General features: G+C 39.9%; 1 protein-coding gene across 1 annotated transcript; it reads right to left on the reverse strand.

Moving 5' to 3' along the window:
• Positions 1-2,780: 2,780 nt before the first annotated feature.
• On the reverse strand, positions 2,781-21,584 carry hat1 (histone acetyltransferase 1). Its single transcript, XM_073474343.1, has 11 exons — positions 21,513-21,584; positions 20,329-20,400; positions 20,118-20,193; positions 17,129-17,249; positions 8,968-9,144; positions 8,691-8,812; positions 7,986-8,090; positions 7,512-7,618; positions 6,908-7,059; positions 5,571-5,687; positions 2,781-3,419 (listed from the first exon to the last, which is right to left on the reverse strand). The coding sequence occupies exons 1-11, from the start codon at positions 21,517-21,519 to the stop codon at positions 3,249-3,251; spliced, it is 1,227 nt and encodes a 408-aa protein (XP_073330444.1). The 5' UTR covers positions 21,520-21,584; the 3' UTR covers positions 2,781-3,248.
• Between the last annotated feature and the right edge of the window lie 68 nt (positions 21,585-21,652).

Genomic DNA, 21,652 nt, shown 5'->3' on the forward strand with positions numbered 1-21,652 from the left:
TCATGGAATTAATGACAAAGCACATAAACTCATGTGCCTACTAAAAAATAATGCCACTTCCCACTAGCAGGTCGGTCGGCTGAGTTTGTGCAGCGCAATGTGAAATGTGCACTCACAGCAGAAAAAGCAGTGAAAACTACAGTGAGATGAGGCCCCTTGTGGCCACGAGTGGATTCAATCAATCTGAATTAGAGATGTGAAGGGTTCCAAGGTTTTGTCTTGTATCATGTGGAGAGGGAAAAAATTGAAAATTGACCTGGCAGCCTTCATTTAGTGACAATGTGCTAAAGTATCATAAAGTATGATGGGTATTCATCACGGTGATCTACATTAAGCGGGGGCAATACAGTGGCACAAAGGTTTTCAATTGAAAACCATAATACTCATTAGTGTACCACTCCACATCAGCGGCAATCAGAAGTTGCATTAGCCATGAGAGGATACCTGGACAAAATTACATCTCTAAAATAGCTAAAATACATACAACACATACTGGAATCTGCATTAATCAGGTCATGTAGAGTCTATAGCAGGGAGTTATACTACATGAATATCTTTATATAATCTCCTTGACATAGCAGGCCTCATTTAGATGACATTAAAGTGGACATTAAACTGTTAAGCGCAGACAGAATTGATCATTAAAAAATCAAGTTTTCTTTTCGACTTCATGCCATTTATCAGTTTAAGAGTATGATCAGGGAGGATAGGAGAATACACACTTATGCTAAAAAACATACAGCCTGAGCAGAATAGACGATATTAAATAAGATGACATGAATACAACATCGTGACTTTAAATCAATAGACAGATGCAACAATGATTCAAATATACAGAATTGCTTAAGGGGCTCAAATAACAATTAGTTTAATTGATAGAGGGGTTATTTAAAAATAATTACAGTTTAAAATTACTTGCAATCCGCATCAATATTAAACAAAAATTGTTCCTTAATACTCACACTGGACTATGTGAAAGTCTAAGATTAAAATGACAAAGACATTTAGATAGTGATTTCGAGGAAGAGCCATGGTATGATAAAAAGAATGCAAAAAGTTAGATAAATACTAACAAAATTCAAAAAATATATTAATTTTGCACCCCTCAATGTTTAAATGGTCATAAACTAAGAAAATAAATGCCAGAAATATAATCTTCTATGGTTGCCCCCATATGCCACCATTTTGGGTAAGAGGTGCTAAAAAACTATGTATTCAACAACCTGAATCCCCATAAATGTGTCTGTAAGGGAATGTAAATCTGCATGTCACTAGGGTTCACTGACATATAATCTGGGCTAGCATTAACAGATTATACTGGAGCAGTCAGGCTGCATTGACCACACAGACCAGAGTGTACAGACTGGCTCAAACTCATGACAGAGGCTGCTTCTTTAGAAAATAAGATAGCTAGGACTAGTGTAAAGACTTCTGTGATTCTAGTACAAACTGTGCAAAGACTACAAGTACAAAAAATCTGTTGGTGTGCAGTCTACAGTTGTTAGTTTACCTGACCTGTGTGGCCTGCTCCTCATCTCTGCTGACTACATTAACCGCTGCTAGTTCCGAAGCCACGCCTCTTCCGGTCTCAGTGCGCGCTGAAGCCACGCCCCTTTTGGTGGAACCCATGGGGGCCATATTTTTGGAAAAACGTTGTATGGTAGTAAATGGAGAGATCAATTATTTTTTGATCCCACTTGATTTGTGTCATGAATCACACATATGATCTTTGTCAGTTTAGAAGATACATTTTCCAAGTCGCAGTTTGTCGTAAGTAAAGTATTAAAGTCATCTAGTTTTGTGTTTAACCACTCAGTGAACTATGTCTCGCTCATCACGTCACAAACACCAACATGGCTGCTGCCTCAGCAGGCAAAAGGCACTAAAAAGATGAAAATCACAATGAATCTGGCCATATTGACCACTGTAGTTATGTGAAAGGAGAGTTTGTCACTTCTGTCATCTGCTAATATACAGGACCAGCTGAAGTTATACATACATACATACAGGTAACACAGCTGAATCTCCGCCTGAACCCAAGGACATTACATTAAATCCAACCCAAACTGTTGGCGGCCGAGTTGCATTGTGGGTAATGAAGGTGCCAGGCTTTGATGAGGAAGAGGAATCTTGATGCAAGGTATAGAAAGATGATGGTACATTATTTAGCAATTTTTTTTCTAGAGGGTGGCATGTTGCTCATTTTTTGCTTCAACTGTTTCATGAATCACAATAAAATTTTGTACATTCATGTTCCTCAAAGGATAACTCATCATTTTTAGGCGATCACCTGACTTTTCCTCGAGCACCATCAGCAGAACAAAGCTTTCATTTATTCAGTGAAGCATTTCAGCATCTATCTTGATGGAATAGCACCACATTTTGTTCAATGGTTCCCTGGTTACAGGGAATTTATGTAAAAGTTGGTGCACATGTTCATGTCCCCCTCAGGATGAATCCCTCTGACTTTAACAATCCCCCAACTTTTCCTACTGCACCATCACAAGGTTGACATTTTTGTTTGTATTGAAATATCTTAAAGGTTGGATGGATTGCCATATCATTTGGTAAAGACATAATGGTTTCCTGAGGATGAACTGTAAAAACTTTGAACCCTCGACCTTTCATCTAGCGCCATCAACATTACTTTTTTCTGTTCTTGTTTGCTTGAGTATTGTGTCCAAATTACATACAAGTTTGTATTTTTAGTTGTTAAGAATTGGCAACAAAGATACTGAACTGCTCAGTTTGTTTACTTCTCCACAATAAGAATGACACCATTTGAGCAATATACAAAACCATTTTTTATTTTCAGTATGAAGTGTTTCAAAACACACATTTGGAACTGTTTTGACAAAAGATCTTAAAAAAATGTCTACGATGGAGAAGAAGCAGGGTTTTTCTGCAGGGTAGTGAACCTCCTATCACCTGTGAAATATTACACATCAGTTAATCTCACACAATGTGATTGAACACATGAGGAAAAACAGGAAGCTTCACCCTCCAGCTGCACCATTCTCCTCTACTGTATCAACATCAGCTGGGGAACAGACAGGACTTTCTCCACCACTGTCTTAGCCACAATAATTCTGTAACACTCTTTAATTAAAACAGTGATTTTGTCACATCAGGAGAGTTTCTTCTTGGTCGCAGCTGAAGTCTGTGGTGATGTGGGCTTTGTACAGACAGGACAGACCACCTGCATGTTGAGAGGGTGGGCTCTAGGCCAGCAGCATCTCAGAGTCTCATCAGGCCTGTGACGCGATCCTCTCAATGATTCTCCTGTAGTCTTCCACAACAACCTGATAGCTCTTCTCCAGCTCCTCGTGCTGCGTCTGAGTGTCCATCTGACCCATGTGGGACACCAGCTCCTCCGGCCGCAGGCACTTCCTCATCTTTGCCAGCTCCCTCTGGTTCTTCTGCACAACATTAACAGCACAAATACACACAGGTGAGGTGATTGGTCATTTCCTCCAAAGGCATATACAGTTAATCTGCTAATGCTAAGTTTACTCTGCTTCAATAGATATCTCTGCAACACAGTACATAGACGTCAAAACTGTCCATTGAAAATGTGTTAATTCTTTAATGATTTAAGCTGAAATTCTTACATATTACACCTTTAATGTCTGTAATTGGTTAATTATCTTATTTATTGTATAACATAAGTGTTCAGCTTTCATGGACTTACAAGATACCAAGCACCTTTTTACTTTTAACTGCAGACTTGACTATTAGACAGTGAGTTCATCTCTAATAAAGTGTTCTTACATTACAATAATTAATCAAGTCTGAGGTTTAGTTTTTCATAAATGCCCACTAGAAATTTGAATAAAGGTACTGCTGATTTGACAACATATATTAAACACATTCCTGTTAGTAAATGTTTCCTCCAAAGACAATGTTGGGGAGGGAAAAACCAACAAGGCACTTTTAGCACTTTTTAACAAGTTTTTAAGGAGTGAACAGTGGATTACGTGGGGAATAGTATGTTACTATGTGGCAGAGGAATGTAGGATTGACTGAAGGTAGACAACATGTTCATCTTAAAGGAATATTTCAACCTGTGCAACAGTGTGGCTCACAAATTGCTCGTAACAGCAATTAACGTTTGTTTTGGTATTTTTCATTGGATTCGTTGAGAATAAGAGAAACAGAATATCATTGGCCTTATCCTCTAACAAAACTGTTTTGGTCCACATGCTGTGTAGCTCTCTTGGTGGTTAAGATGTCCATTAAGGGATCTTTCCGCATGATGAAATAATGAGCTAATTACAAAGGACAAAATCTGTTATGCAACATAAGGATATAAACCAAATGTTATTAATGGCTTATCACTTAGCTTTAAAGGAATAATAACTGTTTTAATTAATTGAGGCATTGGTTTCAATTTATATACCCTTCATAAATCATGGCTCATTGGTCAGCGATATAAACATCTGCAATGAAATCTGAAAGGTTCTGGACTTGGAGTGATGAAGTACACGTTCACCTAGTCTCATGCAATCTGCTTCTTGAAAAATCCAACACTCACATGCATGCAGACATGGTCACTGGGGGATTGGGGGTAAGAGCAGAAATGTATAATTTTCCCTCCCATTCACAGGGCAGCAGCTTCTACACGTTAAACCTCCTCAGGGAAGGAAAACCGCTCTGCATCTGGCCACCAGATCTTTCCTTGCCACTCTCCCAAGAAATTCCTACTTCCTGCTTCACCACATAGGTCTTTTCCATGTCAGTTTCTGCCTTTTTTGAGACATGTGGTTACACTACTGACAGAAAATTCTGTAATGGCTGGTATGCAAAGTTTCAGTGAGCAGCTCAAACATAAAATGTCTAAAGCAAACAGGATGTAGGGTGTCACGCTGGTGCCCACAGATCTACTCCAACGAGTCTGGTGAAACTGAATCAGAGAAGCTAATGATATTCTGTTCACCAGGCTTAAGTCTGTTACACTAAATCTCTGAAACTCAAAAGAAAGTTTTCTAGAAAAACATGAGAAAATAACAAAAATTATTTTATAAAATTGCACTGTTTTGCTGGTGAGGTTCAAAAAATGCTGCAACAGTAGAGCTACAGAACTCTGAATAGTAGCAGCTTTTTGACAAAGTGCTTCAAACACACTTTCATGAAATTTATTTCACCCAAAGAAATGCAAATCCCGGCTAATGACATGTGTCTGAATAGAAAAAAGCTCGGGCGGCAGCAGAACCACAGACGCCTGGTGCGCCCTATTGTGGCTGCAACAATACGGCACGACTAATCTATCAATTTTCACGGGATTGAAGATCAATTTTTCTGCTGTTTAAAAGGTAACATAATAAACAGTGACAATACGGAGCTGTAAGCCGATCAAGAGTGTGTTGAACATGGGCCACTTTGCTTCCTACACTGAACAGTTGTAATGTGACGCTAACAAAAGGTAGAAGACTGCACACTGGATTCATGTTTGACAGCAACATGAGACAAGTTGACAGACTTATTTCTGAATAAATCAGGAAATCATCGACTCAGAATGTCTGCATGACCTTCTCCACACTACTATGGAGGTGTGATGTTTAAAACCTCACCCTGTATGGTCCAAATAGCCTCTTCTTCACCTCCAGACGGTACTCTCTTGCTTTGTCTTCATCACTCATGTCTGTTGCTCTCAGACGCAAGATTTCGTACACTCGCCTTGCATGTTTCTGTGGGAAAAAAAACAAAGAAAATGTTTTAAATGTACAAAACACCAGTGTGCCTCATCAGGAACAGAACACACTTCGAGCACAATAGTGATAAGAAGGGCTGATGATAAATCAGGCCTCTAGTTATCTGTTCAAAGAAGCCAAGTTTTCTCAAGAAATGCCACCAAGTTTTACGTCACAGATTTCTCAGTGTGATAACTTGCTACATGAACCAACAAGGAATCAAACAGTATTTAGGGCAAATCTGCAAACTGGATTGCTAAAAATGGGAATAATGAATGCCTGCAATGTTTGGAGCATTGAAAATAACTGGAGAAAAGGGGATGATAACCTGAGATGCGTTAACGTGTCAGAAAACTATCTTACAGTTTACCTTCAGTCATGTCTCTAAAAAAGCCAAAAACTGAGAAAATACATTTTCTTATTTATAAAAAAATGTATTTTATGGGGATTTTTGTGTCTTTATTATGATAATGACAGCCTGAGAGTTGACAGGAAAGGGGGTAAAGAGATACAGCAAAGGGCCACGGGACGGATTCAAACCCTAGTGTGGACACAGCCTCCTACATTTTCTCCTTAAACTGAACTACCCTCTCATCTCTTATACTTGAGTTTTGTTGGACTGTAAGCTGCCTGCTTCTGTCAACTGACTACATGGTGCATTGAGGGACTGCTTGTGAATTACAAACACTGTCACATTCCATTCACGTCCAACTTTTCAAAGACTTTTTGCTGCGCTTAGATTATATGTGGACTAGTCTTAAGTGAAGTGTTTTTCTGTCTAGATAGTTCATTTATGTGATGTTTACCCATTTTTTCCCCCTCATTCAGCTATTGGCAAGTGAAATGACTAGCAAAGGCCCTGATCTGCTAGGGATGTTGCACATGTACAACATTAAAGTCTTTAATTTGTAGCACTTAAGGCCAGCTAGTTTTACACACAGCCATACTATGAAGCATTAAGATAGGGGTTAAGTTCTTAAAGGACGTGTCGATCAATGGATTTTTTATTTCATATTTGAAACATAATCTGGCTCCAACTTCTTAAATGTAAAGATTTGCTGCTTACAAAAATAATATTTGAGAGGGTTTGGACTGATGACCAATCAAAACACAGTATATGAAGATATCACCTTGTCGTACTTGTCTGATATGTTTTAAACAAAACTTTTTATCGAACAAAGAACAGAATAATCATTAGTTGCAGTCTCACACAGCACCTTGTTTATTTTCAACTTGTCTTGTGCTTCTTTGACCATGTCCTCTGAGAAGCCCAGGTGCAGCTTCTCTGCAGCGAAGGACGGCAGGCCTTGACAAAGCTTGACCAGTACGTAGTCTCTCAGCTTCACGTAGTTTTCAGAGGGGTCTTCAGCTGATGACAAATCACATTATAAAAATGAATTGAGGTAACAGCGTTGATTTAATAAATGGTCAGTGTGTGCAGGTATGCTTGGAGGACATATTTCAAATCTTTTTAAGAAGTTACTTATAAACAACAAAGATGAAGTATCACTCAAGGCCAGACAAAATGTTGGCAGGAACGTTCTGCCGTGAAAAGGACTCCTCTCTCTAAGGATAAAAGGCTGGAATGCCTCTTTAGCATTCATCCTCTGTCTCCATGCAAAGCAACTATTTCACTCCAACTAGTTCAAAAGAGCCTCAGCACGTTCTGGTACACATGCAAGCCCTCTAAATTAACTCACCCCCTGGATCCACCAAGAAAATCATTAAAACGGTTTGTGACTGACATGATGATCTCAGATTAAAATGCTAATCCTTCTCCAACACAGTAAATTATGTTAAAAGAAAAAAACTGATTCTCACCCGTGATGTCTTGCACCTTGGGCAGGCTGCAGTAAAATCTGTGCACGGCCTCCAGAAGCTGAGCTCCATGCCCCTCTCCTTGGAACGGAGGCAGAATCAGCATTTGGCTGTTTGGTAAAAAAGGGCAGACATGGACACAGACATAGAGCCGATGAGGAAACAGGTTTGTTGAGGTTTAGTCACAAAACACATTTATGTGGCGTCTGAGCAGGAACAGAAATTCTTTGATTCAAAGCAGGAAATAATGGATTGTTATCCTGATCCATCAATGCAACAAATCAAATCAAATCTTATCTAAAAAGTTGTTTTCAGATACAAATCACCCTGGTTTGGTAATGAAACAAAATCTGGTTGAATGGTTGGCTATATAAGCCAGTAATTTGGGCTCTTTGGGAAGAGGATAAAGAAATGTATAATTTTCCACTCCTTTTTCATACAAAAGAATGGGAAGGCACGTGCTGCCCCAGCAATTACCTTACACGTGGTCGGGTTTTGTCTGGATACACGTAGTAATTATAAACTGTCATGTAGCCAACAGTTGCGTAGAGAGTCTCCCCATCTTTATTGTACTTTTCAAATCTGCAGATAAAACACAAAGGCAAACAGGTCAATTACAGGCACACTCCCATGCAGTGTCCATTTTAGCCTCTCGGCTCTCCTGCCCACCCTTCTGCCTCCCCCTCCTCCCCCGACGTCAGCATGTTAAAGCAGCCAGGCCCCGATTGGTACACCTGCTACAACCTGAATACATTATGCACTTAATTGGAGTACTGCAACTTAGAGGAAGAGAAGGGGTTGGAGGAGGGACTGAGCTCCTCAAAATCACTTCAGTCCATTTTCCCCATTGTCAGCATTAATAGTTGCCAGGGTAAAGAAAACACTGGCAGAGGCTCTTTTTACTGTTAAGACATTGTTCAGTGTTTCAAAAGACAACAGTATTCAATTCAGCTCTTGCCCCTAAAAAATTTGAAAAGGGCTTTTGGCACAAAGGAAGCTCTTGCCTGATCAACAATTCTCCTACGGGGGGAAATATAATCAAACTGGCCTGGTAATTGGTCACAAGCGCCACAAAGGGGGGCTTTGTTTTTCAATGACACAATAAAGGCTTTAGGGTAGGAGTGGGCGTAGAGGGAGGGTGTGCGGGGTGGGTGTATGATGTCAATTAAGGAGGGCACTCACACAAGAAAGAAGTCCCAACGATCATCATCTGCGTCGATGAAACTGGCAGTCTCTATGAACCACATGAGGAAGGTCTGCAGGCGCTCGTGGTACTCTTGGAATCCTGGGCAGGTGATATCAGCCTGAGGGCGAATACGATAAAAACAAACGTCCAATGTTGTTTAGAGTTAAGTCTTGTCCCTGCCATTCAAATGTAACAAACAACTCTAAAAAGTTCAAATCTAACACTAACATCTTCTGGGATTGCTTTGGAGAAGCAGTGAGTGAAGTTTTGTACCTTGTGAATCTGGTATGTGAGCTCTCCCGCCTCCTCGCTGTGGACTGTGTATGTGTGAAGCAGGGTGCCGAAGGGCTTGAAATTGGCCTCCTTCTCCAGCAGTGAGATGAAGTCATCAGTGTTGCAGGTGAACCCAGCAGGGACGATTTCCCGGATCTTCCCTTCGACATCGTCAGGCTGGAAAAACACAATGTGCATGAATTTAGCAACGCAATAAACAGATCAGGATGTTTGTAAGTTAAGAAATATGACTAGTTAGGCATTTGTTGATAAACGTAACTTCTAAAGTATACTTTCTGTTTTTGTTTTTAAAAACAGATTGTATGTTCATAAGCTGTGTTTCCATTTAATTGTCAAGTAAGTTTGAAGCAAACCTTAAAAGTCACAAAAAAAGGACCGGAAAGAAAATGTAAACTTGGTGTGTTTGCATCAACTGGTTTGGAGTGAATAAATTAGGCCACACAAAGCCTAGAAGTTGGAGGTATTGGTATTACCAATAAACTTAAAAGAAGAAGAAACAAAACTAGTTGCTGTGGGATTCACACAAGGGAATGTGGGGATTCATTTGGGAATGGGAATCTTACGGGAATATCCAGGAAAAAGCGGACAGCGGAAAGAGCTTGATGAATATCGGCTCAATTTTAAATATTCTATTGGCTCAATTCTGGGAAATTTATATAACCAGGTATTTATCAGTATTGGTGAAATTATAGCTGATAAATGGAAGTGATAATATGAAGCCAAATTGCTTTCATGGACTCTCATACACCTTTAAAGTTGGTTTGCAATCTAAAGTTGGTTTGCAATCTGTCAACACGAGAAGAACAAACACTGCACGCTGTAGTTGCGCACATGACGTCAAACTGCTGCACCTGCGCAGCTGCGCAGTGTAGACCAGAGAACCAAACATGCTGTTAACAGTGTGGATGTTCTCAACATTAGAGGGGGACAACATTTTTACAATTTGTAACATATGCTCCACAAGGGTTCAGAGAGGAGGGGAAAAGTCTGCGAAATTTAACAAAACAAATCTTATCACAGCTGTGGAATATTAAATCATCTATCTTTGCTCACTACATCTTTTCTTCCCATCAGGTATGACTAAACTACAGGTTAGGAACTTCTTTACAACATACAAAAATGTGAAATTATCTGTTAGCTTATCAGTATCGAAGCAGGTAATTATCAGTTATCGGTTGAAAAAAAATACATATTGTGCGTCCCTATAAAATAGCCATAAACTGGCAAAAGGCCAAACTGCCAGAATATGTGGCAGTCATGGAGTTAAAATGTTTAAAGAAAGGACACAACTGTGGCTCACTAAAATTTGTATAGACTCAATCTGTGTAAATGAAGTTTACAGAAGAAGTAGTGACTCTGGTAAGTCAAATTGTCAGGGGAGTCTGTTTGGAGTGCATGAATGTTTTAATAAAAATGTCAGTTTTTTGTGCCAGCGGTCATACGATATATTGCTTCTTCTTGCCATATGATATATTGCTGTTTCTTAAGGAAAAGTTGCTCCCATCTCCGATTAAGTATCTCAATTATTTTCTTTTCTTTTCAATTCTAACCAACTTAAAGCGGCAATCTCGAAGATTTCCGGAAGCGCCAATTGCAGTTGTATTTTTGGACCTCACTGCTTCCCAGAGATCCAGTGTCGCCTGTGTGACGTCAGTCAGTTGTCAGTTGGCAGCTTTTCCATGCCTCCATAATAACAACATGAAGGCAAAAAGGGAGTGATGTCTTCTGAGACAGTAATTATAACATTTACTATTTACTGAATAAGAATGGTGCTATAGAAGTAACATTATATACATACTTCCTTGCTGATGGTCACTTTCCTTTTAAGACTGTTTGCCTTCTTCTGAACGCCGAATTGCTTTCTTTATCTTTGGATTTGCTTTGGATTTGCTTCATCGTCCACTGTTATCGTTCTTTTCTTTGTTTGTTCAGCCATGACCGTTAACAGTAACTTTAACCGTTTACTCTCAACGCTAGCAGAGACTAGGACAAACAAAACTGTTATGTCGCATGCAAACCACTTACTCTCTCTGGCCGACCAACCACTGCTGGGTGAATGCGTCACTAACTGTGCGCCGCTTGTGATATTTTCTGGGAAAGTCGCCACAGACACCGAGAGTACATCTTTGGTATTACAGCAACTGCAAGGGCTTTTATCAGTGGGCCATAGGCTCAATAATCATTGTGTTACCCCATTCGGCAATAGATAGTGACTTAACAGATATTTGTTTACATGAAATCTTCGAGATTATTACTTTAAGCAAAGTAAAAACGTAAATAAAAATAAATTTTGCTTTTTCTAATGATATACTTAAAAATATGTTGACGAAAACATGCTATAGAGATGTTGGCAAGCTGCAAAAAAGTACAAAGACATATCCTATAAAATAAAACTGGAAGCATACATGTTTTGTGCGCATGAAAAGAAAACCATTAGGCAATTAAAACTGTCAGCTGAGCAGAGACCACAGCGGCACCCTCCCCCCCCTTCCCCGCTGAAAAGACCACTTAAATCAGTACATTTACTACTTATGTTAAACCATGAATATGTGATGAAGTTGCCACAATAAAACGCATTTCTGCTTCTCACTGGGAAATAAAATCTTATGAATTGATCTCAACTTAACAAACCTTTGGGCATCCATAATAGAGGCCTCTCCTCTAATCCTGCCAAGTGAACCCAGTCAAATGAATTTGCCCCTGCATTTCCAAAGAGCCTCGGACACAAAGGGCCCCTACCCTTGGACTTTTTACTCAGTGCAACCTGTGGTTAGTTCAGCTGTAATGTTTGCATTGTATCCATTTCCACAAGGATTGACATGAGAACACTTCGCTAAGCAGCCCTTTCACACCATTTACATGTGTGATGGGCATTATTTCAGCAAAGAGACCCTTGCTGCTCAGCATTGAAAACTGGGAAATGAAGACGGTCTGAGCAAAATGCACTACAAAAGGCTAATACAACATACTGCTAATTCCCCACCCTTTCAGACATCAGCTAATATCTAACTGGAAGTAATGCACCTGCAGCTGAATGCCTCTTAACCATTGTAATTGTTCAGCCACATTTCTAAGGAACAAGGACCATACTTAAAAGGCCATGGACAAACAAGTCCCTTTGTCCCGGGCACTCTCCTACATACTAGACGCTAAATTGCACAGCCTTCCAGAATAGATGCCTTAGTTTGGCATGAATATAACTTAACAATGTTCCTTTAGAGCATTTTGTTAATGTCTTTGATTTCTAACAATAAGCTCAAAGGCAGTATAAACTATCTAATTTGTTGTGTTGGTTTTATTTTATCTCTTTAATCTACTCTAAAGACCATCCCACATTCAACAATCTGCAGTCATTTTCTCTGCCTATAATCATTTATTACATTTTTACAGTTAAAGCATATTTACACATTCACATGGGTTATGAACGCAACAGAAGTAATTGCGTTTAACTATCACGAGTTGCCAGCCCAGGAGCACAAAAGCTTTGGCACCAAAATCAGTGTTTTCTGACACAAGTCCAGCAGCACTCTGTTTTTGGCTGATTTAAAGGGGAGAAGGTGATTTTCGATGAGTCTTCCATCAACGTGGCAGCTGCATAAACTCTCCATCTCTGCCTCCCCTCGGCTGTCACCAGCTGCACCGCACCCCGACCGTCCGCGTGCACTCAGAGACAAACACTCTTCAGATGCAGCCTGAACTCTGCTGCTCCCCTCGCTCTCTACCTCTACACCAGCTGCACTCAAACCCTTAACAAGGTGAACACTCAGGGGTCAACGCTGAACATTAAGTAGTGCCGCACGTAGACACGAAGCCAGCCATCACATTTCAGTTTGAATATCAGCGTCAAACTATGTTCCCAAAAAAGTCTAATGGCTCTCTTTAGGTTCAAACACTGAGAATTTGTTGCCATGGCTTCCTTTTTTTTGGAGTTACCGGAGATGAAAGTGATGTGGCGCCATTGGATCGCTGTCGCACCAGGCTATTTATTTTTTGAGTGCAGCCACAGGAACACCAAAACCTGGTGATTTTAGAAGTAATACCGACAGCTACACCAAACAGTTCAAAGCTTCAAAGTTGTAATCCTGTCCAAATTTCACAACCTGTTTTTAGTTACAAAATATTCTGCTTCAATCTGTATTTTTTGGCATCAAGTCTTTCAAAAACAACATTTTGACTGCGTTCAAAACCTGTTTGCTCTCCAGCTCAAAGGGAGGTATGCACCTGTATTAATGGGGCGGTCTAGCAGCAAACTAACAGCACCAAATATTGCATTTATATAACCACATTAGCAAGCTGGAATGGCACTCAGTAGATCACATACCTCCACCAAGGCCCAACAGTCTCCTTTAATTCAAATCAACCGTAATCAAATATATCCCTGTATCGCCCTAAATTTTAAACCACCCATAACTGCTTAACCATAATTTAAAGATCACCAGACCTAGGATCCACATCCAATTGTATTCACTCATAAATACCAGCCACCTAAATACACCTGATTTTTCAAGATCAAGATCCAAGCATAATTCCCTGAGCATTTTACAATTGATGATAATGATCCCAAAAAAGTGCTCGGCCACTTTTGCAAAGTGAAACTGGTGTAGCATCATACAACTACGAATTTGAAAGTCATTGAAAGTTGATTTGATTGGAAAAGAGACACATTTAATTCAATTGAGTACTCATTTTTTGACACTGGTTGTACTGGTGCAACAAACTTTTTCATTTAGGTGCACCCAATAATACTTTTTAACTTTATTTCTCAACATACTATGAACTAATTGGAAACGGAAAGTTGATTTACCAAAAATAATACAAACTCCTTTAATCATATGAATCACTTATTGACATTAAAGATTTTGTTTGAGGATTTTTTTATTTATATTATTTTTTTTTTTAGGGTGATGACGTCATAAAATATGACAGACATTTGAAGCTTCATTTGAAAACCATAATAGAAGCTTTGAATGTAAAAAAATAAATGACATTCATTACGGACCTTGTTATACCACTGCTCCCACTGCCACCAGTTGAAGGCCACATTGTCCAGTAGGGGAGTCCCTGCTGTTTCCAGACAAGACAGATGTCCCCAGAGTTGAATCATCTGACCTCAATAGGGGCCCTGGCTAATTCATGTATTCGCTTAAAACGTGTTTGCTGCATTGAAAGCTTCAGGAAATATTCAAAGCTGCCCGAGGCCTTTTGTGGAGTCTCTTAGAAGGAGCGACCAGGACAAGCATTTCACTTTACTGTCCGTTTTTGTCCAAATACTGGCTGTTGATATGTAAATTCTCATGTCTGGCAATTAAAAAGCAGAAAGTTTTACACACTGAGCAGTGCTACTCTCAGAAAACATTAAGTCTAATTGTTATTAGCTGAGCAATACAAGCAAAGAATGCATTAATCGTTACATTAAAAGGGTTGCCACATTAAAAGCTGAAATCTTTTCAAGATCAGTTCACAGATATTCAGCACCAGCGATTTTGATTGTTGATGACTTGAGCAACAACTCCCTCCTGGAAATATATGAACAAGATACCCAACCGTGTCACATTACTCCTCCTGCTGATTCAATCACACAAACCTCTGAAAAAAATCAATTCCTCATGTTAGACCCCACGTACAAACCCTTTTAAAACCCTTCTCTTCCGACAGGGAGGAGTAGGATTAGTGTACTGGCACAGGGGGCCATGGTGGGCTGAGATTTAGTCTAACAAAACGGGAGATCTCTCACAGGATAATGTCACCACCCAGAGAGGCTCAGAGTTTCTTCAGTAAGTGAAGAAACAACATTATGGTACCAGAAAAACTGCCCACAAAAGCCTACAATAGGTCCATGTACTCCCCTTAAAGAATATGTAATTGCAGTCAGTAAAGCTGCCCATTTGTCTGTCAAAGTTACAGTTTGATTTACTAAACTTCAGGTTATTAAAAAGGCGCCTATTGTCGTACGTTTCAATTTGTAAAAGTCCTGTTCCATTTTCACTTTTGCTGCCGCCTGCTGTTAGTTTTCCAAAAACACTAATTACATGTGACAGTGGGTATCCAAACATTTTTTACACACAAAAAAACAAAAAACAACATCAAATGTCTTTTTTTCCTTCAGATAACCAATGTGCTGGATTGTTTTTGCCCCTCCTAATCTTGTCACAAAGGTAATGGATGGTCTTGGGTCTCTTACCACGGAGGTTAAATCCATTAGAAACCAAGGTGTGGACCAGGCGCTGACTCTGGACCAACATGTCAAGTTGCTGAATCGCTCTTGTGTTTTTTTTTTTACAGCTGAAACATTGTGTCTCAAGCGGAGATGTATATGTTAATGGATGCTTTTATGTCATCCCGTCTTGACTATTGTAACATTATCGCTTGCCTCAGCAAATCTTCCCTGGATTGCTTACAAGTGGTCGAAAATGCTGCTGCTTAACTGTTGACCAGATCATCCAAAATGTCCCATATGATACAGATTGTGATCCTCTCCACTGGCTCTCCATCAAACACAGAACCCAATTTTAAGTTCTTGTCATCACTTACAGGGCTGTATTGTCTGCCACCACCAGGTCTTTAAGGTCCTCTGATCACAGTTTGCTGGTACTTCCTCTATCTAGGCCTAAAACCAAAAGGAGACCGTACTTTTGAGGTTTTGGCTTTTATTTGACATAAGGTCTACTGACACTGTGAACACCTTTATCTAATAAACAGGTAACAGAGAGAACTTTATTGGTCACAATACATAACTTTCCAAGTCGTCAGATCGCTGTATGGTCCACACTACACGACACAATACAATATATATCTCACCAGGAGGATTTCCCAATAGGTCTGCCTGGTCTCCAAACTACGTTTCATAATGAAAACAAACGTGAGAAGTGACACAAGAAACAAGTGGTTTGAGCTGTTTGTGGGCTGATTTGTAGAGAGTGCAGGTAAGAGTTAGAGGCAAATAATATATTTGCAATAAAATGTATAGCTGCCAGCTTGTACTGTGGTTCAGCCATGACAACTATGTTACCAAGACAGAAAAGCTTTGCGTGTATGCCAATGTATTCTAAAAGGCCATGACAAACCAAACTGACATCAAGGAACTAGCTGCGACATAGGCCCACTGTGCTATATCTTTGTCTCAGTCAAAAGGCTGCACTGGAACATACCGCAAAGACTACAGCCAGCGGCCAACAAGCTTGTACGTTCTGCACCTGTGTGAAAGGAAAAACCTCTCTGCAGATATCCAAACTGTTCTTATGATTAAGCAGCATTTTTTGACATGACCCTTGATAATATAGCTGCTTCTAATCAACAGTATGCCTCATAAAAAAAAATGGAAATGGTACTAAGGAGGAGGCAGAGGAGAGAAATGTTCAGAGAGCTACTGCAGATGACAGCAGAGTGTTTGCTCTGTGCCAACTAGCTGCATGGCTCCAGAACACGTCCCCGAAATGGGTGTCTCCAGGTAGGGTTGGGTGTGGGGTGATGTAGTGTGTCCCCTCTGAGTTGCCACTCATTTGCACACCACTGTAGCTGTTTCCCACTGTCATGCTGACCAACTGAACTCACCCAGCAGAGAAAACGGTTTCCTGTCACCAGTAAAGGAGAGTCAGATCAACTCGAGCGTCCAACATACATCCCCGTGCCGGTTTTAAAGGTGTTGTTTTCTCAGCACCACATCTCCGTAACTTACCTGTGTTCAGCCACAGAAGCTTGAAACTTGTTAGTCAACAAGTTAGCTGGCTAGCTATACTGAGAATGCTAAGCTAAGAAAACGCAAAAATCATCACCTCACAAAGATGTACCAGCTTCATGATTCAGCAGCACTTAAAATACACCCCTATTTGCAAAAATCCACCTTAAGAAAAGAAAATTCCTGTTTTTCATAATCCCCCACTTTAAAGCATAATGGAGCAGCTTTGCGTTAAAACATATTTCAGCAGGAGGCAAGGTGTTTTGATCACACTGGTGATCACACTGGTGATCAAACCTCCTGGTGCATAAGGCATAGTTTGTTTATACTGAGAATAAGCATGGTTACTCATCATCATTACAATAATGAAACGTGTAAAGCGAGCAGTGATCCAGCCACAACACCAGTCACATTACAGTATGCTGGAACTTCTAAATGAAAAGAGTAAAGAAACATGTGTCCTACCTCCACACAATCAAACACCTCAGTGACTTTTGAGGAGTATTTCACTTTGAGGAGGGTGCTCAGGTTTCCAGCAGTGTAGAAGAGCTGTATCTGAAGACCTTTGTATCCAAAAGCGACCTCACTGCAGACAAAAAAGTGGTTGGAATCATTAAAAATAACAACAAAGTTACATATAATTTAACTAGGACAGCAACCTTCAAACAGAAAACAATAAACAGCTGTTTTAAGTAGCAGGCAGTATAGCATAAACTCATATCATAAACATGCTTACTGTAGGTCTGACCAATTATTTCGCTGTGTTGCATTGTTTCTTTAACCACCACATCACAGGCAGTTTATGGCAAAATAGATTTCATCATTATGCAACTGTGTGATTGAGCTTTACTAGCAATTACGCTTGCTGAAATAATTAATGCCCCAATTACTGAGTTCCCTTTGAGCTGATTGCAGCAAGTGCAAAAATAACCAATCGTAGTTTTGACTAATTTGAAAATGCAATTTAGAGCATAACGACATGCTACTGTAAGCCAGACACAGGTGTCAGTGCCTATAACGTATTCCTGCTCAGGTTCAATACCAATGCATTGATGCATCATATTAGAGTAATACTGTGACTCTCAACAGCTTTTGTGAGGCTGAAATGACATGCAAGACACATGGATTGAGAGAATATAACAGCTAAATAAGTCATCAGAAGATGACTGACACAAGAGTGAAATATGAGTGAAAACAGAAAATATGTAGTGTTGGCAGGCTTGCTCTGAGGCGCAGTTATACTCAATGGGATCTACAAAGTTACTGAATAAAAAACACTGACTTCACCAAGCCAGTTCACATTTGGTCTGGCAACGCTTAATGTGACGTGTGGTACGTTCAACTTTTGGAAAGCCAACAATCTCATGTCGCAATGTTAGATACAGTTGTGAAGTGAGGACATCATTGGCCTAGCTTAGCATATAGCACAAAAAGAGAAGGAGGAGGGCTCAGCTAACCCTCTCTGTTCAACGTCATAAAAAAACACCACCCAACTTTAAACGTGCAACTCGACAGAAATGTAGACGTTGTTTCACAGGGATTGATAAAGTGGAACTACTTCTTGGCAAACAACATCTGAACCTATAACTGTGCAGCACCATAACTAGACCTTTAGTTCTTCCCTTGTTTGGTCCAGACTTTTGGACTTATTAGTCTGATAAGAACCCAAATTACAGGTGCAAAACCTCCCTGGACCTAAGTCTGGATCAGAGGGTCAAAGCGTGGTACGGTTGTATCAGTCTGGATCAAACTGAACCATGATTTAGTTTGTTTCCAGTGTGAAACATTGGATGTTTTGGACTTTCGAACCAATTACATGAAGTTCGTGTAGGCTGTTGGCAGAAATGGAAAAAGAAAAAATCTACAAAAGAAAATGGGCTGTGGTAGCACATGGGGAGAAGAGGAGACCCAATGTTAAATTGACATTTGGTCTGAGGACTTTATAATGAGTCAGTTGGAAAAACTCACAAAACTTCATATACTTTATACTCAATTATAATCCGAGAAGGTGGGAAAGAGGACTTGACATCACGCCAATATCAGATGCATGCTAGTCAAAACAAATCAATACCAAGTACAAGAAAACACAGCTCACCTAGGTAATGATTAAAAGGACATTTTTTTCATGTATAGCTCTTCAGTGCGCTCACATAATTGCAAAATAAAACAAAAGCTAACTGGATGAAATGTCCACAATGTTATTCTTGTCACAGTCAAGCTTCCAGGTTTAGTACGACCCTTTCTGGCAACCTATGATAGAGTCAGTCACGTTGCACTTGATGGACGGACAGATTGTTGCATGTCAAGTTGTAGTTACAGCACGTACCCCTCCAAAAACCTGTCATTCTTACATCCTATTTTTGTGCAGATTTCACCAGATTTTTTTAAAGAAGTGCAGGTAGGTGTATTCTTTGACTTCAAACGGAGCTGGGCCAGCTGTTTCCCTCCACTTCCAGTCCTTAACTAAGCTACGCTAACCACATCCTAACTACAGCTCTTCTCATCTCACTCACAGATGCAAAACAAAGTAGCATATTACTCAAAATTTTGAACTATTCCATTAACTGCCATGATTTTTAATCAACAATTTTGGCCCATGAGCCTGCTTAGTGGTGACATTCACCACAAAAAAAAGCGTCCTTTAACCAGTTTATACATCATCCTATGGTATTTGCCTTTTCACCTGCAATAGTTGATGTTTGTCCTGATAATGACAATATATGTCCAGTGAAGGAGTCTGCACTCTGGGCTTATTGGTTGATTGAACCTCTGTTAGATGTCTGGTTTTTGTAACCACTTGTGATCAGATGTCACTTTCCTGCTCACATTTGATTATATCTGAGTACAAATTTTTTCGCTGAGGTTGTGCAAGTAGATGCCTCAGCTTGTAGCAAATCTGCTATTGTTAGTTACCATTTGCAAATTAGTTTGAGTCTATGCTACAGTTACAAACAGTTTTATAGATCTATCTTCAGAATGTGCACCCCTGACACACAATTTACTTATGTCCATTTCCCACTTTATGCCCAAGGAAGGTGGAATAAATTCTCAATAATCATTTTCAGTCAAACGTTGTATTCAGTATTGTGAGTGTATCAGATTTTGAGTTCTGTATCATATCTTTAACAGAATTGTAAACTGAAAATATACCGTCACTGTAGAAACATTTTATTTTAAGTATGAAGGGCCACAGGACTCTTTTCACCAACGTTATGCCCATGGTGAAAGCACACTATCCATATTGCTCCTGAGGGTCTGCGAAAAGTCCAATAAATACACTGGTTGTACCTGGCAGCTTGCATGTGTAAATACAATACTAGGATGATCGTAAAGTGAGGCCACAGTGCCCAAAAATATGCAGAACAAGTTACTAATAATTTCCTTCTTTGCATAGTAAAAACTATGTGATAGTTTCTGTATCATTAGGGAGAGGTAATGATCAAAAAATACTCACTCGTCTCCAAAGAGCTGGTGGCTGTACTCAGGGTGGAACGTAGTGCCATCATCATCAACATCTTCTGGGAAGCGAACTGAGAGGAAAAGATGACGAGGTTAAGACAATTTAAATGAGAAATTAAAAGTTAACTCCACAAGATATTGTCACTGCACGCATATTATCATATTAATTTACAAGACATATACAATAAAGCAAAAGATAAACATACCCAGCTTCAAGGATATAGCTTCATTGGTGTCGCACTTGTATTCAGCCAGTTTCTTCTCCATGGTATTGACTCCTGAGGAACACACAAATCAAACAAAGGTTGTTGTTTTTTTTGCCACTTTATGACGTTTTTTTGCATCAAAAGGCCAATTTTTTACTTCTCTATTTCATCTGAAGAGTTCAACTGACCGACTTCTTTTTGCTGCACAATAACGGTGGTGCAGGTATCTTGTAAATCAAAGTTATTGCTTTCCGATGATCACTTAAGGAGCAGCTTGAGTCATCAGAAATCTTTGCTAGCCGGATATCACTCTGACACAGCAGGATCAGAAAATATAACTGTATTTAGATGCTGGTATGAATTAAACACAGTGGTGAAGTCACAGTTGACACTTCATGACAAGTGTTCTGGCAGGAGATTCATCTGGATTTTAGCAGCATCAGAGATGGCTTTGATAGAGAAGATGAAGATACTCTCATGCCTGATGTTTTCAACAACCACTCCTATATTACAGAAACATACCAGAGAACAAAAGAAGCCCTTGTTGACCAAACACAGTGCCCCTTAACCTCAACTTGTAGTTACACTTGCCTCATCTTTGCACTCCTAAGGTGACCATTTATTGACATAAGGTCATAAATTGCGTGATTTTTGATGAGGTGCACATCAGCTTCATCAGTCCCTGCAACAACCTGATGCTAAAGTATAGATCCCGTTCTGACAATTTAAGCTCCTCTATGAAGATGAACAACCATTGTGACCACTTAAAAGGAGGTATGTCTGTCTTGCAGGCGAATATATTCAACAAGGTGGACTCTAAATGTGCTCAAAATGTAAGTTAAAGTCAGGCATTTCTAACAACTGGGTTTACATCTATTGATAACACAGTTTCATTTTGCTAGAAAAGGCATTAAACCGGACACAATACGCCCGCATCGACCCATACATTCGTTACACAAACACACAAACACAATGTATGCTATGACAGCCTGATAGCATGCTAACTAGCAGGCAGGCCCCTGTCACTTGCAATGTAACGTTAGCTTAGCTCGCTATGTTTTGAACAGGTCACGAGTCAACCTGCAACTCCAGCGGGATAAAAACAGGACCGACGTCCGTTCAACGGGGTACAAGCATTAAAACGACGACAATGGAGGTAAACATGAAACCGTTTGGTCACTTACCCGCCATTTCTGCACACTGTGCTGCGAGGATCTGTGTTGTCCCAAAAGACCCGCGGAATCAGGATGACTTCCGGGTTCGTGACGTGTAGTAACAGGAAGTAGTTTTTTTTAACGTCTCCGGCGTAAAATGACAACACAGC

This window comes from Pagrus major, chromosome 9, assembly GCF_040436345.1.
Source record: "Pagrus major chromosome 9, Pma_NU_1.0".
Classification (NCBI taxonomy): domain Eukaryota; kingdom Metazoa; phylum Chordata; class Actinopteri; order Spariformes; family Sparidae; genus Pagrus; species Pagrus major.

What these genes read in the sequence shown, in the direction of transcription:
- hat1 (XM_073474343.1), bottom strand. An exon ending in AAAACCCGACCACGTGTAAG is followed by an intron (nt 7,619 to 7,985) that starts GTAATTGCTGGG and finishes TTTACCAAACAG; the next exon opens with CCAAATGCTGATTCTGCCTC. An exon ending in CAAGGTGCAAGACATCACGG is followed by an intron (nt 7,060 to 7,511) that starts GTGAGAATCAGT and finishes ATTTGTCATCAG; the next exon opens with CTGAAGACCCCTCTGAAAAC.